The sequence below is a fragment of the Panthera tigris genome, chromosome F2, assembly GCF_018350195.1.
Source record: "Panthera tigris isolate Pti1 chromosome F2, P.tigris_Pti1_mat1.1, whole genome shotgun sequence".
NCBI lineage: Eukaryota > Metazoa > Chordata > Mammalia > Carnivora > Felidae > Panthera > Panthera tigris.
The window spans coordinates 52,541,835-52,559,054 of NC_056676.1; the positions used below are offsets into that span (position 1 = coordinate 52,541,835).

At 37.4% G+C, this 17,220-nt stretch overlaps 1 protein-coding gene across 2 annotated transcripts in view; it reads right to left on the bottom strand.

Annotated features, from left to right (window-relative positions):
* Positions 1-17,220, bottom strand: part of RSPO2 (R-spondin 2) — a 163,528-nt gene that overhangs the window by 40,632 nt on the left and 105,676 nt on the right. For both annotated transcript variants that reach the window (XM_007075833.3, XM_042973548.1), the window contains exon 4: positions 16,417-16,605. In XM_007075833.3, coding sequence (XP_007075895.2) covers positions 16,417-16,605 — 189 coding nt within the window. The remainder of the gene's footprint in view (positions 1-16,416; positions 16,606-17,220) is intronic.

Here is a 17,220-nt window from a genome sequence, read left to right on the forward strand (position 1 = left end):
AGTTATGAATTGAATAAGTCCCAGAAATAAAAACATGGCATAAAGAATATAGTCAATGATACTGTAATAGTACAGTGTGGTGACAGTCGATAGCTACATCTGTGGCCAGCACAGCATAACGTATAAGCTTGTTCAAGCACTATATTGTACACCTGAAACTAATGTAACACTGTGTGTCAACTACACTCAAACAAGTTTAAAAAATCTTAAAGGACCTGGAAATCTGAAGAAACAAGCACAATTTTGAAAGACCATTTGATGTATAGAAAACACAATTTGAAAAGCTTTGACAAACAAATGAAATGAGGAAGAATCAAATACATGAACTGTTTTGGCCATTGATGCAACAAATCACAACTCCTTTCTGATAAAGTTGTTTTTTTTTTTTTAAACCTTAATATGCCTCCTTGAAGAGTTTCTCAAGCAACTGGCATCGACACTTTTTTATGGTGTCTGTGTTCCCTGCCTTTGGCATGTGGTTCTTGCTTTAATGTCAGCAGCTTTTAAACTTTTTCAGATCTTAAATCACTTCACTCATCATGGCTAATGTTTTGTAAAATACCCATTATAATGAAAAACCATCCGTCTTAGCAGAAAGTGCCTATTTTATCAGTTCCTCTCAAGACTATGGATCAGGGAATCCTTATAGCAAGAAGACAGCAATTATATCCAAACCCTGGAATGACTATGTGCAACTCATCTGGGGCTATGACGTAGGTCACAGTCAGAATCCAAAAAGGAAGCTGAGAACAGAGCTGTTGGAAGCCACTCTCCCACATTCTTTATCTAGAAATTATCTTCTGTGATAGCCTTACTCTAAATCAATCTGCATAAAAGTCTAGGAACTGGGATGTACAAAAGCTTTGCCAGATCCTTGGTCTAGATGTTGCTGACATAATCTAACAGCTCCAATAGCCTAAAAAGTGAACACACACACACACACACACGCATCATAACAAGTAGATTCTGAAGTCATTTATGCAAAGGTAATTTCTACACACTGTAAATAATAAATGCAAACTATTTTTATTTTGTGTTTTGGGGCTTCAGCTGTAAAATCCATTAAGATAGCCCTTTGCCAGATCTTTCATGGATTACTGAAAATGTAAAACACTGTTAAATTTACATCATCATAGATACCACTCTGACAAATGTTCGTTTCCAGTGGATATGGGAGTCAGAACACGAATAAATCTAACCAGTGAGAAATTGGCATTTTGTTGAACCCATCCTGTTCACAGTTAGCAAGATTCAGTAATGCTGTAATTCTAAAGCAGTCCTTGACTGAACACTCTATAAACAATGCAGTAAAGAACTCTTTGTAGTTAGTGACTAATAATTCTGGTAAGTTGTGCCTACTAAAAACTGACCAGGGAGAAAACACAAAAAAGAAAACGCACTTGAATCCAGTTACCTAAAGGCACAACACACAGGATTTTGAAGAAATAGAACAGATATAACTTTCTCCCAGGGCCACAGAACTGCCTTCATTCATCTGCCACCAGCTTTCTGACTTTGATTAAACTGTCGCCATCTGTAAGAGTTTTAGAGTAGGGAAGTTTTGTGCCAGCCTTGAGAGGTCAAAATTCTACAGTAACTTCAGGGAACAACTCAAAGCAGAAAACAGACAGAATAATCTCTAAGTGTCCCCAGAATAGCCCAGTCTCCTCAAGAACTGTCCAGAGTGGAAATTATCTTCTGATAATTCAAAGATATTATGTCAGTTCATGGTTACTGACTAAAAGTGGGAGGTCTCTTCCAATTCCGGATCCGGTTTTAAAGTGCTGCTGACAGAAGCCTGCTGGCCTCCTATATGAGGAGGGGAAAGTGCACTGACCGAGCAGTTAAAGGTCTTACTTCAGCCGATGTGAACATTCTGAACACCCTGTGCAGTACCATGACCTAATGCCCAAATCTCTTGAAATTCTGGCATCATAGTATTCTCCTAAGAGGTACACTGTTATTATAATTATATAAAATTTCAGGAAGTTCAGTTTCCTCTACTCAAGTATCAGAAATTAAGATGTAAATTTGAGCATTTTTGGACTCTAATATTCTTTGACTCCTGTACAGTATTAGATTTTCAACCTGAAATAACACTAGGAAGTACAAGTTTAAAATTCAGTTTTTCCTTTGTCGATAAAATGAAACAATATTTTGTACTTAAAATACTAAAATCTTTCTTGCCCTATCCCATCCCCAGAAAAATCCAGACAATAGGACACAAAAGTTTTTTTTCTGGTCAACAGAAACTATGTATTGTTGTTTTCTAGTTCATGGATGAAGGTAGTTTTGGCTAATAGCAAATTCCAATTCTGCTGCTATTACAAGGAACAGATGCTGAAACTTAAAGGGTTTGAATGCCTGGAAAAGCTAGTTTTGAAACAAAGATATAAATGAACTTAAATTGTGGTTGCTTTTTGTATTTGAGCTATCTTTGTTTCTTACTGGGCTTCTCTCTCCAGGAGCGGACAAATGCACTAATTTTCTCAATATGGAAAATGCCAGCATTAAAGCCAAATCAAGTCGGGTTTAACATAATTACACTAGATTTCATCAAAGCAACTTGGCACTCATCAAAATTCAATCCCAGTTAGCTGATGAGATTTCATCAGGCTGCTTAAGAAACAGGGAAATAAACAAAAGTGGAGAGACAATGAAAACAAGGTAACAACTGTCAAACAAAATGGTGAGCACAACATTGAACATTTCCCTAAATGTGGTGCTGAAACCACTAATTCTCATCCCCCTCTCCCCTAACTCACTCTCTCTCTCTGTCACACACACACACACAGACACACTCATGAGCAAATGTTTATGAAGGGACTAAGTGACCACAAATTTTGAATTTTCAATCATCTTTAATTACACATTCATTGCAGAATACGGATTGTGGAATCATTTCTTACTAAGCACTAAAAGTTACACAAAACATGGGCAATTTGAAAGCTGTATGTTTTTAAGTTTTAAAATATGGGTGCTTAAGAGGTCACCACCCATGTTTGAACTCCATAAGCAACTTCTTAATAAATGTAAGCTATTATAAAAGGAATGGTTCAAATTAGGCTACTACCCATGTTACAGTTTTGCAACTAGATATGCTCACATGTCATCCACCTGGTGGAAAATTTCATGTGGTGGTTCTTGGGATATACAAGTCTTATGTTTCTGAGAAAGGAGAGGCAAACTTGTAACGGCAATACCAAGTGCATTGCTTCAAACAGAAGAGAGCCAAATAACTCTTAATTCAAAGCATGTTAGATTACTGTATTAGGTCAGTCTGTGCGCTTCAAGTTGACAATTATACCAAATGGAGGAAGATCTGAAATGCAACAGACACTTGACATTTGAGGCAGAAATTACTTTAAATTACTCAAGTTAGCAATACCACTCTCAACATGAAAATACAAGAATACTACAAGAAATTTTTGCATACGTGTAAGGCAGAGGCATATGGTTTCCTTCTCCGGGTTTTGACATAAAATGAAAGAAAGAGAGAGTGCAAAAAGGATGCAAGTCTATATAATATACATCTTCCAAGGATTAGCATTTAGTTTTAGTTTTAGCATTTAGTTTTAGCATTTTAGTTTTAGCATTTAGTTTTACCATTTCATTAGAGGGTCATTTACTTTAGAATTTTCAAGAAAGAGGTAGTTTAGAAAGTAGACTCTTCTATACAGAGGTATTTTGGAAAATAAACTTCATACCAGCCAAAGTCTGTTACACATTTTCTAGAAGTCCAAGATAACAATCAAAGACTTATTACTAATTCAAGTTTCTAATTATGGTTATTATCCTGGACTAGACATTGTAATAACTAAAGGTAAAACTACATCAGTGACTAAACGTGACCACAGAATCGTATTGCTGAAAATGAGCAGTTAAGATGTGAGACCTGCCCGAAATTTCTCCTAGAAACAAGAGAATAACTACGGAATAAAATGGTAAAGACGCAGCTCAAGATGAAATAAATTTGGGCTTGGAGCAGATCATGTGCTTGTCCAGCTTATACCATTTTTAACTGTATATAATTTGTATGTTCAAATGAAAAATTATAAATTCTAGAGTGGCTTTTTTGTTTTTATTGGACTATCACTGCATCTTGCAGTGTACTCCTGCAAATAGTTGATACGTTGTTGAATTCAGTCCATCCTAAGTGTTATACTACTATTCCAAGGGGAAAGATTGCAAAAATGTAAGGCCAGTCACCATGGAGGATATATATGTGATAACATGAACAAACCTAGTGGTATTACCTCTGAGGAATGCCCAGAGATTCCTGAGGGTTGAAAGGTAAGGCTGCGTGGAAGAAAGAGCTCCAAGTGTGATGCCTAAGCAAGAACCAAGCTTTGCCTTTAGCATCTACTATGACCTTGCACCTTGGCTTCAAACACGTAAAGGAAAGAATATAAATGAGTGCATCTGTAAAGTTTTGTTTTATAGAAAGATATGCTCTTTTTACAAAGGAAAATCCATGCTGAACCTCCAAAATAAAGAAAAAAGTAGCTACTATCATTCAACCAGGGTTGAGAGACCATATCACTAACCTGCTAGGCCTCCTTGCAAGCTGTAAGAAAAAACCATATATGGTTGATCCTTGAACAACATGGGTTTGAATTGCACCAGTCCACTTATGTGAGGATTTCTAAAGATAAATACAGTATAGCCCTGTACATGTATTTTCTCATCCTTATGATTTTCTGAACATTTTTTCTGCAGCTTACTTGGTTGTAAAAATACAGTATAAAATACATATGACATACAAAATATGTATAAATTGACTGTTAACAGTAAGGCCTTCCAGTCAACAGTAGGCTACTGGTAGTTAAGTTTTTGGGGAGTTGGAAGTTAAACATGGAGTTTTGACTATGTGAATGGTCAGTGCCTCCAACCCCTGCACTGTTCAGGGGTCAACTGCCCCATTCTATCCTGTACAGAATGTAATTTGAGCACTCTTGAATCCAGGTCTAGAGCTTCCTTCCCTTCTATAGGTTTCCTCAAGATTATTGTTATAAATAGGTTTAAGAAAATGAATTTCCAAAACGAAAATGTCTTTAGGTACAGTGAGGCAACACACATCACTGAATTTGTTGAACATCTGTACCTGTGTTCCTAACCTTGGGCTCATTACTTTCTTATGCCTTGAGTGGCTGGTTGTTATAAACTACTTATCATATGTTATGCCTATGCTTTAATTCCTTTTTGAATATTCACTTACCCAACTTGCAGTTTATAATCACCACAAATGGACAGAGACTTTCTCTTCCCTGTGAGAATTATTCAAGCAGTCTCAAATTCTTCTGGCACTGTTCAATCCAGGAGGTCTAACTTGGTAACTTACTGGTTTTGAAGTATCTGTTGAGCTCATTCCTTCTCCTTATTTCTACACCTTTTGCCCAAATTTTTCCCTTTTGCTTCCTAATACATGGACTGTTTCAACAGATTCTTCATGTTTATATAAATGGTAACCTATATACTTTGCATTTTGTCAGACTTTTGCTCACTCTCTTTCCCGCTTCACCCTCGACTCACTTTTACTTACTCAAATTGTCCCAGGATTACAGGTCTGTATTCTCAAGTATCACATCCTTAGCCAGCATTAACCTGTCCAAGTCATCCTGCAACCTTCATCCTTTTCCACATTGGAGGCTTACTCTGTACTAGGGCCTATGCTCATCAGGATAATCAATGGCTGTCCCAGCCATTTTTAGAATTTAAGGTTTCCATTTTACACCTAGATTAGAGTAAGTACGTGAGGAACAAGTTCAGCTTAGAACATGCAGCCACGTCTGTCAGCTGGGATGTAAATTAACCTATACTCTTTCTGCCCATGAAAAACTACTGCAATCTTCTACATAAATAAAGGCTTCATGTAGAGGACACAGAAATAAAGATGAATGGATGGTGGAGAAACAGACCTGGGTGCAGGATTATTAAAACAAAATTAATAACAACCTATGTTTTTTGATCCTTGATTATTTTAAATGATGTTGTTTAAACCTCATAACAATCCTATGAAGCAGGATTATCTATTATCCCTATAATATAGATGCTGGAGCTGAGAGAGAGTGAGTAAATTTCTCAGGTTTGCATACTTGCAAGCTGGTTGAGTAAAGGTCTGAGCCCTAATTTGTTTGAATGTAAAAAGAGATACAAATGTAGGGCCAAGAGCCTGGGTAACTGGGAGGCTAGAGGTGCTTTTGGAGGTTTTTTTTAATGTTTATTTATTTTTGAGAGAGAGAGAGAGAGAGAGAGAGAGAGAGAGAGAGAGAGAAAGCAAGGGAGGTGCAGAGAGAGACAGACAGACAGAGAGGGAGACACGGAATCCTAAATAGGCTCCAGGCTCCGAGCTGGCTGCACAGAGCCCGATGCGGGGCTCGAGCTCAGGAACAGTGAGATCATGACCTAAGCTGAAATCAGACGCTCAACCAACTGAGCCATCCAGGTACCCCTAGAGATGTCTTTAGAAAGGATGATCATCCCAGGAGAAATAAGGTTTTGGAAAGACAACAAGGTATGTTTTAGCTACACTTGTATTGACATGCTGGGAAGATATCTAGGGAAAGATGCCCATCAAGAGCCCAAACAGTGAGGTTGGGGCTCAAATGGGAGAAGATTTCACATCTGAATGATAGCCAAAGCCATGAGATGGGGAGAAATTAAAGGAAAATAAAGAGACAAGAGTAAGCCAGTCATGGGAAGAATGGTAAATATAGAATAGAATTACACCAAAGTGTAGAATCATAAAATCCATTTGCATATGTACCAATTTACTCCTTACAATGATCCTGTGACATATCCCCATTTCATATAAGACAAAGCTTTGGGAAATTAAGTAATTTAACCAATGTCATTCAACAAGTGATGAAAACCAGGACACATCAAATTTAAAACTCTTCCAGCATTTTTCCATACTGTTTTTTCCCCAATATACAGACTTCCACCATCACTGCAGGTATAAAATAGAAGCTAGATAACTACTTGTCAAAGACATCTAAGTGTGTGTTGGAAGATTGGAGGGAAAGGCAGGAGAAAGCCAAGAGCAGGATGGATTAAAGGATTAGAATTAGGGAGAATACAGGACACATTGCTTTCTATGCCACAAACACCACAAATTGATAACTGCACAGTTTTCTCCTGAACCTAGCATTTAACTCTGAATCCTTCTTAACCCAACACTTTGCACAGTTAGCAAATGACATTCTAGATAAAAGCACCTTAGATTATACATTTGAAATTGTGTCTTGTAGGAGCATTTTCATCTTTGAATAGTATTTAATGTGTATACTTTAAATTTTCAAAGTACTTCAAGCTGACTGGTAAAGGAAATCCATTAGAAGGTTAACATCATAAGCCAGAAAATAAAGAATAATACATCCAAGGGTCTTGGTAAATGGCAAATGGAAATAGCAGTTAGAAAGTAAATATAGTTCAGTTAGGGTGAATGCAAAATGTGCCTACATTTTTAAAAAATAAACTGCACTAATACAAACTAGGGAACGGCTTGGCTTAAAAAGTTGGCAGAAAAAGATAAGAGTCACAGTGGACCGCAAGTCAAAGCAAAATCCTTCACTCTTTAGAAAAGCAAGCATAACAGAAAAATGCATAAACATCAGAACCCATAAGTATTCTCTGTTAATTCTCTCAAACTCAGACTCTGCTTAACGCTCTGCCCCAAATTTGGGATGTGAAGTGTACTTAGTTACACTTCACAGACACCACCTCAACCACTTCTGTCTTCAACCAGCATTCTGTTAAAATACCTCCACAGTCAAGTACCCCATGGGTCTCCACTGTGTACTAGGTAAAATTAAAAACCCTGTCCTCTCCATAGAGGCACTTGGCAAACAGTATGCAACTTCTATTTTTGCTGTGAGCTTTTGTATTGCCACTGACAATCTCAGAGCTGCAGCCAGGTTCTTCTGCTCACCCTCTCTTGGACACGAGAGGCACACTTTGGCATCTACATCTTTCCCCACAATGGTCTCTCAGTCTAAAATAATCTCCTCCCCTTTTCAAATGTGTTTCCCATCTACCCCTTTTAATTATCATTTAAATTTGTTCTTCAAGGAGCATCTCCTGGCCACAACAGCCGAAAATATTTTCTGTAACACCAGAGCCTAAAATGATACTTACCATTTACCAACTCCAAATTACACCAAAGTGTAGAATCATAAAATCTTTTATGATTTTGTAATGTGCTTTTACATTTTTATTATTATTATTATAATTTATTATTTTGTTTTTATTATTTTGTAATGTGCATTTTCTTCTTCCTTAAGGAGACTATAAACTCATCTGTTTGTATCACTTTCAATCTGCCTGTTTCTTTAGAACACAGGCATTAATAGATGTTTGAATATTGATTTAATGAACTTATAGGTATGAAAATGGAAAAATTTTCTCAAAAGAGAAATTAGAAGTCACCTTGCAACATATTTTAATGAAGTCAGTTACACTCAGTAAGAATTTACTCAAAATTTACGTAGTTCTCTCATACCAAATAGTTTTGACAGATTAAAATAACTGAAGGTCAGCCTTGGGGGGACGGACAAGGCCAAATTATTAGTGCAAGGCTTGAGATAATCACCAGAAATAACTCTGCATCTAAATATGCATCTCCTGATCTTACTTAAGAACACTGTATTATATAGAAAAGACACCACAGTTATGGTTATTGACAAGTTCAAAAAGTAACTGACCCTCAATACAAATGCACATTTTCTGGATTCTCTTGCACAAAGGTCTAGATGTATTCATTATTCACTAAAAGAACCTACTGAACAATTGTACTCAAATACAACTGATAAGTCAACAAATCTCAATTCCATATTGCCCAGGCCTCCAGTCAACTTTCATGGATTATACCTTCCGCTTACATTAAGGAATAAACACTCCCAAGTTGCCTTCTATCTTCTGAAAACACATGCTTGAGATATGGATATTGGTAAAGACATGGTCCACCATACTGTTCATTGCTCTGAATGTGATTCTTGATTTGAGAAATCTGTTTAGTGTTTGTCTCCCTATGGAACGGAAATGTTTTCTGTAATAATTATCATTAATTTCCTTAATTCTATGATGCAGGTCCCACCCCCCCCACACACAGGCACACACTTTCATGTGTCTGAAATTGGAATGAGTACTCATTTTTGTGTACATACATGTGTGCATATATGTATACATTCATATACATACATATGCATATATGTGTATATGTTTATGTATGTTATGTGAATATACACATATATGCATATATGTACATATACACCAACTTTTCCATTCAAAAATTTATTAAATTGATATTGTATTTTGTAATTTGTCATTTCTTTGAAATTAAGATAGAAAAAAAAACATATCTACCTTTCCCCTTTGCCTTGGATAGGTAACCCAAGGTCAAATTTTGGCTCAATTATTTCAACCAGTTGGTTGAAAATGTGAATACTGCATGTATTCATATAGTCTATTTTCTTTATCAGTCCTGAGCCTCTAAGTTTGTCCTAGTTCTGATGTTTAAATTTTGTTTTACCATGTCATTAAATATCTTTTCACATTAAGTTATTATTAAATCACTGGACTAATGAACATAAGGGCATAACATCAATTGTTCAATGTCTCTTGACTATACAAGTTCAAATATTTTACTCCTAGTTTCCAAAGTCCTCAAATAGAAGAAAATAATACTGACACACGGAAATAGTAGGTCCAAGTATCACATAAACAGGTCAATTGTAAAGCAAAACCTACTGCCTTTACATGTTTAGTTTAAATAAATGCTAATAACTTCTGCCACCCGAAACTTTTTGCCCCACTCTATTGCACAGAATAATTGTATCTTCTTAACCACTTCTGTATGATGACAACATGAGTCATTCTGAGATGTTAGTAAAACTCTGTCACTATTTCCATTAAAATGTTTTCTTTCTGCCTCCTGATCCTGGACGATATCCACCGCAACAGCTCTAGGTCAGTCCAGTAGCTAGATACGCATTTACAGGAAATCTCAGTGAGCAAACCGCCTGCACCATTTTTATCAACACCATTTAAAGATCCTAGAGAGGTGTCTGATGAGGAAAGTAAGTTGTTCTAAGAAACCATGAGGGGATTTATACTTCAGGCTTCCTTATCTCCTAAGGAAGAAAAATAAAAACGTCCCCTAGAAGGGGGAAAAAATTTTTACCACTGACACCATGTGTGTCCTATTAAAGTTGTTTTTATTCTAGAGTGTTGTAAAAATTGCTTTATATATTTTACATTAAGATCAGAGTAGCTTACTGCTGTGTAAGACAAAGGCCCCTTTGGAATTTTTCTGTCCTTGCCTTCTCACACATAGAACATCAGGCCTTTGGTGACATGTGTAGTTGAGAAATCCTTTTTACAAGTGCCCATAAAAGAGACTAGTACATGTTGCTCCTCACTGTAATTAAACAAGGCTAGGAGAGACCCCAGATGGGATGCTGTAGAGAACAGCACAAAGGTGGGGCATCTTTCACTCACTCCCTGGCCCCCTCGGGCAGGCAAAGCTGGCACCAAGTCAGGCTCAATATGAAACTGGCAGAAGAGCTGGTCTCCTAGCCTTTCCTGCAGACTCCATGCTATCGGTGCTTTGCACACCCTCGGACTTTCATGTCTGTGTCCAAGACCGTACTTAGCTTTGTGTCTTGAGTTTTCATCATCCCCAAAGCATGGTGCATTAGAGCCCACTTTTCTGTTCCCCCATAGCCTTAGACCCTTACCATCAGAAATGTGACAATAAGCAAGTCTCAAAGAAATCACTGCTAAAACACGAAAACCTATCCACTTTCCAGGAAGCAAATTTAAAATACTAAAAAGTGATAGGGAAGGGAATAAAGAGCGAGGGGTCATGTCACAGGACACTACCTAAAGGCTCGTTGTTCAGACCACCGATGCAGGAATTATGGACACTTTAGCTACTAACAAAAATGCAGAAATGTTTAAAGACAGATGGACTTTGTTAAATGTCAATTTTATATAATAATTTACATTAACATTTAAAAGGTGATGACTGTCCCAGTTTATAATCTCTCTAGAATAAACATCACAATTAGCTGCCATGTATCCAGAGTACCTGGGAAAGTGCACAATATGCCTAAGGTGACTAACACAAATCACTGATCTTAAAAGAAATATAGAAAGGTATTTAGCATAGCAAACATGGAGGCAACCAGAATGCTCTCTTCTTCATATCATAAATTCGGCACCTACATTCCTGACAACTCAGAAAGTTTCAGAAGAAAAGGTTTTTCTCTTCTCCTCTCTTCCAAACCAACTCTTGAGGTTGGCATGCATAAAGCAGACCACATAAATTGCAACTCAAATGTAAACAAAATGTAGAAAAATAAAGAACATATGTCTAAAGCATATTTTCTTGACCCTATCCTACTGCAAATGTGCTTATTTCCTGCTCTCAGTTTAATCCATCACAATCCACAACCATCTTTAGTTCTATTATCTAATACCTAGTGCACATGTTGCTGTCAGTTTATATACAGAAAACAAAGATTAGAGAGGTCTTATTACTGCTGCCTTTTAAAAAGTAGATGTTTGCAGAGATTGTTTCTGAGTTGCTAAAATAGTATTTTTTGTTTCCTATCAAGTTGAAAGCCACTTAAAAAAAAGATGAAGGTCAATTAATGTCTCATAAAAGGAATGAGTCATTTTCAAATTGAAATAGTATATAGTAGCAGGTTCTATATTTAAAGTTAGCACAATTCTGAGAAAATATGATGAGGGCTTAAGAAATGCATCATAATGTACTAATAACTGCTGCACAGTGAGTAGAGGCAGCCACAAGCCAAAGAGACAGACAGCTATAAGTGTCTGTCAAAGCATTGCCTAAATTACTTTATCAAGTCTGATTGCTTCACTGGGTCAGAAAGAGCAAAGCCATGCTGGGCACAGAGCCCAAAATGCAGAGGTGGGACTCAAATCCCTAGACCTTCCCCCTGAAAGCAAGTAAGCCCAGGCGAGTGCTGAGCATGGCTCAACGCAAGGCAGCCTTAGAGGCTGGCCTCGAGGGTGACTCAAACACACTAAGATGAAAAGAACAATCTGGAAGTCACACTTTTCCCCCCAACAGAGGACCAATGACACTAAAATTAAAGAAGCGGGACTTTGTAGGTGTGGCTGAATCAAAGCAAAGCCAGTGGTTCAATACTCGGGCATTTATGAAATGACTCTTGGAGTATGCTTTACTATTTCAAGTTGGAAGATACTGGGAGGGGTTGGTAACCGCAGGGTGTCAGGTTTTTTTTAAAGTATTTGTAGAGCAAAACTAAGATGATGTGTTGGGATTGGGGGAGAAATAGTTTAGAGTTGGCTTCTTTGATAGACAACCATAGCTTTATCTTTGATTTTTATTGTAAGGAACAAGGAAAACTTGGGTTTCCCAGGCAGGAAGACATTAGTCCTAGTCCTGGACCTACCACTGGAAACTTGCCACGTATCACCGTGGACCAGTCAGAGCCTTCCTGGATTGCAGTTTCTTCCTCTTCCCCAATATGCTGCGGGAGAATCAAGGACATTCACAACCATTGTGTCAATAGCTAAAAAGATCCTTCCTTAGCTCTTCAGAAGATCTCCTTCATTCAGATCTCTGATCAAATGTTACTCCCTCCATTTCCCTAAATTCCCTATGTAAAATAGTACTCTCCTATTCTCAATCTTTCACTAGTTCATTATCCTGCTTTGTGTTTCTTGCTGGCCTCCATCTCCACGTGAAATTATGCATTCATCCACTTACTTCTTGATTGCCAAGATTCCCACTAGAAACAGTTCTGTGAAGACTCTGAGCAGTATCATGCCTAGGCAAGTGATTGGTACATAGCAGTGCTCAATAATACCTGATAAATTAACGTTAATTGTCAGGGGACCTTACAAAGTAACAAGGAGTGTCATACACACAGACAGAATATCTCAGGTTGAGGTTATGTTGGCCAGTCCTGAAGACTACAGTCACCCAAGTAACAGTTTCCCCTGTACATGAACATCTTTCAACTCTACACCTTAGCACCATGATTCTATTCTCCCATTTGTCATTTAAATATATGATAACAGAATGTTTGTATTTTTCTACTAACATATTATCTAATGCACAGGGTCATGACTTGAAATCCCTTCCATTTGAAGCTCCAGGCTGTATATTAATAGAATAAACTAGTCCCTACAGAATGGAGCAAGGAAAGTGAAGACAGATATCCACAATAAGTAGGCTCTTTATTTTTAAGTAGACCTTTCTTTTTTGCACTTGTTTCCTACAATCATTGTTCTTTTTTTTTTTTTTTTTTTTTTGGCTCTCTGTTTACCTCTTTTTATCGTGGTCTTTTATGATCCCCTCTCTTTTTTTCCTCCAGCCTCCTGCTATCTTTGGTAAACCACAGGTCATAGGCAGATTTAGAGTCTTGCTTAGTCTTGGATAGTTGACTACCCATGAGGAGGCAGGAGGAGGGTGACAAGCTGCCAGATGTGGAAGGGTTTGGCAAATGCACACTATAGCTACTGGAAGACTGTTCAGTCCTTTAGGCATGAACAATGCTCTTGGACTTACATGACAACCGCAGACCTTGCCCATATCTGTTGGTGATTTGTCTTAGAATCATTGGATTTTAGAATTGGACTGGATCTTAGAAATTGCCCGCCCCAATACCCTCAATTTACAAATGAGGAAATAGAGGCCAAGAGAGGTTAAGTGACTTGCCAAGGGTCACAGAGTTAACGAGTTGACAGGGTGCAGAGACCCAGATCTTGTGATCGCTAGACCAGAATCCCAACGAATGAGTGTCAGAAAAGCCCCCAAAACTCAACTAATCAGAAAGAGAAGTTGGGGAATGAACACTGAATAACTTAACGTGCAAATCAATCCATGACTTAAGTTATTTCCAGGTATTCTTCCTTTCTTAAAAAAGGCAAATAAGCATGCAATAAGAAAAGTTATACTAAAACATTACATTTTTTTTAATCTTCTATCCATTTATGTTCTCATTTCTAATAGATCTCAGTGTAATATCTTATACACTTAGTGACTATTCCATTTTGCTGACCTCTAACTTCTGCCTTCCAGTAATCAAAAGCAGCTGATTTTAATGTGCCAGTGCTTTAGTGTGAAGGAGGTTAAGGCTGCATTTGTGTGCAATCAGGTTAAGATTGGCTCCAACAGGAGAGAAATCCATACATATGTTGAAAAGATCTGAAAAATGCCTGTATTCCCAACCTGATTACGACTTACATTTTTGCATGGTTTGTCAAAGCAGATCACTGAAATCAAGTCAAGATGTAAAATGGGATAAAGTGGTTTTCTTCTCCATTCTTCCATTAATGACCATGACCTGCTGAAAAAAGGAACTGTTCCCTCTCTCACCTGAGGCAAGGTGGGTTACTCCACTGGAAGTTATGCCAATTTTTATCAATTGGAGCTCAAGTTCCAAGACTAATTTTCTACTTTTCATTTCCTACATTTGTAAATAGAAGTTTTTTATTGGAGAGTAACCTTCAATTTCTATCAGCAGTTCTATTTTAGTTCTTTTTATGAAACATTAAACAGTAAAACAAATTCTAATACAACTTTTCAAACCTCCTAACTTTAAAGGTTAGATAATACTGAATTTATCAAACCAAAAATTTAGATACAGGGGTTAGAGTGATAGCTGCCCTCTCCTAATAAATAATGCTTGGTAAAACCTAAATAGGAAATTAAATCCAAGTTCATTACTGGTTCAGTGGTCAAAAAGAGATTATTAGCAGATGATACATAAATGTTTGTTTTGACATAATTTCAGCTACTGACACTGTCAGGTTATATTCTATTTAGTATTGCTGGAAGCAAAAGAAAATATATAAAAATGCCATAAACATTATAGGTTAACAATGTAGCTGTTATCTACAAAACTCTCAAGCCAGACCTGGGGTAGGTCAAAATCATTTCAGAGGGGAGGGGAATGTGCCGGCTCTTGTTACACATAAGCATGTTTGTTATAGGAGCATTTTCAGGTTAATTTTTGCTATTAACGTAAACCACAATTGGGGGGCCACGTTGCTGGAAGAGGGATGGTGGGGGGTAGTTACATAAACAATATACAACAAAGAAAGTCTTTATTTCCAATACCTGAATACATCGGGTTTGTTTTTAGGCACAAGGTTGCAGGTTAAATGCTCTCAGCTATCCAAGAAGTGCCTTATTAGTTTTGTAAGAAAATATTTTCTTTTATTTTGACTGAAAAATACTCAGTTGAACTGAACAAAACCATCCTTGTTAGTGAAAAGCAGACCCAAAAAAACTTTGTTTCGAAGCCCCAGTGAAGGAAAGCAAAACTAATTCAAGAGGAAAATCTGCCTTCCTAATAGTAGCTTCTGAATCTGGATCTAATAGTTCTCAAAAGCCGACTGGAGTCTTCAAGTCTTAAAAGTTTTGTCTTCCTCCATGGATCATAAACCTCTCTACGAGGAAGCATAATAGGAATATAAATCCATTTAAGCAGATATATATTCTTTCTGGGCTACAGCTACAGGGCTGAAAAGCTATGTCCTAATAGCAAGAATGGAGGCAAACAAACGTTTTGATTATTTTCAAGGGCAGTTTTCCAAACACAACTTGCTTTTTTTTTTTTTTTTTTTGCCTTTCTATTTTGTGCACTAGAAAAATCCCCACTTCATCTCTGGCAATGTAGCATCCGCTGGTGATAAAATAAATAGTAACAAGCGATTATGCTTTAAGAACCACAGTGACATCGCTAAAAACTGCATTTCAATGTACTGACTCAGCTTCAGCCAGCACCTGAGCTATGTATGCTTCTCCTAATTTGTAAATGGGCCTAATCCTGTTATTACAGAATAATTACTGCAAATCAGCACAATTACTACAAAGACATGAATAAACACACACATACCAGTAGCTGTTTTTGACAAATTATTATCCAAACAAAGGGAACCAGCTAATTGTGGTAACATTAAGACAACATTTATTCTTCCCAGTGTTTGGGCAAGTTTATTTTAAGTTGTCATCTTCAACTAGTAATGATGTAGATGATTTTACAGATTTCATAAACCCTCCTAATCTAGACTCTTCTCAACTGAAAGTTGGCCACTTCCCTCAGAACAACATCTGCCAGGGCACATCAGCGCCCCCCCCCCCCCCACACACACATACACACATTGTAAAACTCTCATTTTAGAAAGCTCATTTGTCATGTACTCTTCCAAATCATTTTCAAGGGATCACAAAAGTGAAATATTCACTTTATATTCTTCACATTTTAAGAATTTGTCTCTTAGTAACTACAGGATACATTTTACCCTGTCACCAGTCATATTATTAGGTTTCCTCTATGGGGAGGGAGGATGGTTAGGGAGAAGAGAAGTCAGAGAGCACAGAGCCCACCATCGTTAATTCTCTAAACTCACCTCCCGGACAATGCCTCATGGCCATCTTACATCTCCTGGATTCAGCGATGGTTGGACATGGTATCGTGTCCTTTGCTGGCTTTTTAACAATTTGCCGTGTTCTGGTTTCCAGACCCCATTTAAATCCACATGTGCGATTATTTCTGCTACAAGCTCCCCATTCACTCCAATGACCAACTTCGCATCCTTCTAATAAAGAAAAAAAGAAAAAAAATACAAACACAGGTAACAATTTGGTGTCCATTTGTTCCACTGCCAAACTTTATAGCTGTGTTTTCTCCACACCTCCTTCAGATAAATTATGTTTTACAGCCCACAAAGACCTGTATTCCCTTTTCAGACACTTTAATATTTTGGACCATAGGGTTACTCTCATCTACGTCAAGGAACTGCCACTTAAGTAATTTAAAGACTATTACTTTGTATTTATCTTATTTTTTAGAGGAATGCCATTGGTCCCTTCTAAAGATACTGAAATATAGAGTCTTTAACAGATTCAATAGCTAAAACCAAGAGAAGAAAAGCCTCTTTTCAAATTATGACAGAAGACAAAATTTTACAGGTTAATTCCAAATGCCCCCATGGCAACTCACAATTGTGACTTCCCCATCCCCTGGGATGAGGAATGAAAGGATGAAAATATGCAGAGTTAAACCTCCTCACCAAATTCACCATGCAAAAACCCCTTTGCACTAGCAGATGAGGACTCAGGCCCTGAGTCCACACACAATATTTTGGCATTTCAGATCTCAGCAGGCATAGTGGTTACACATAGATTTTTCAAAGCTATTTAAGAGTTTTTAC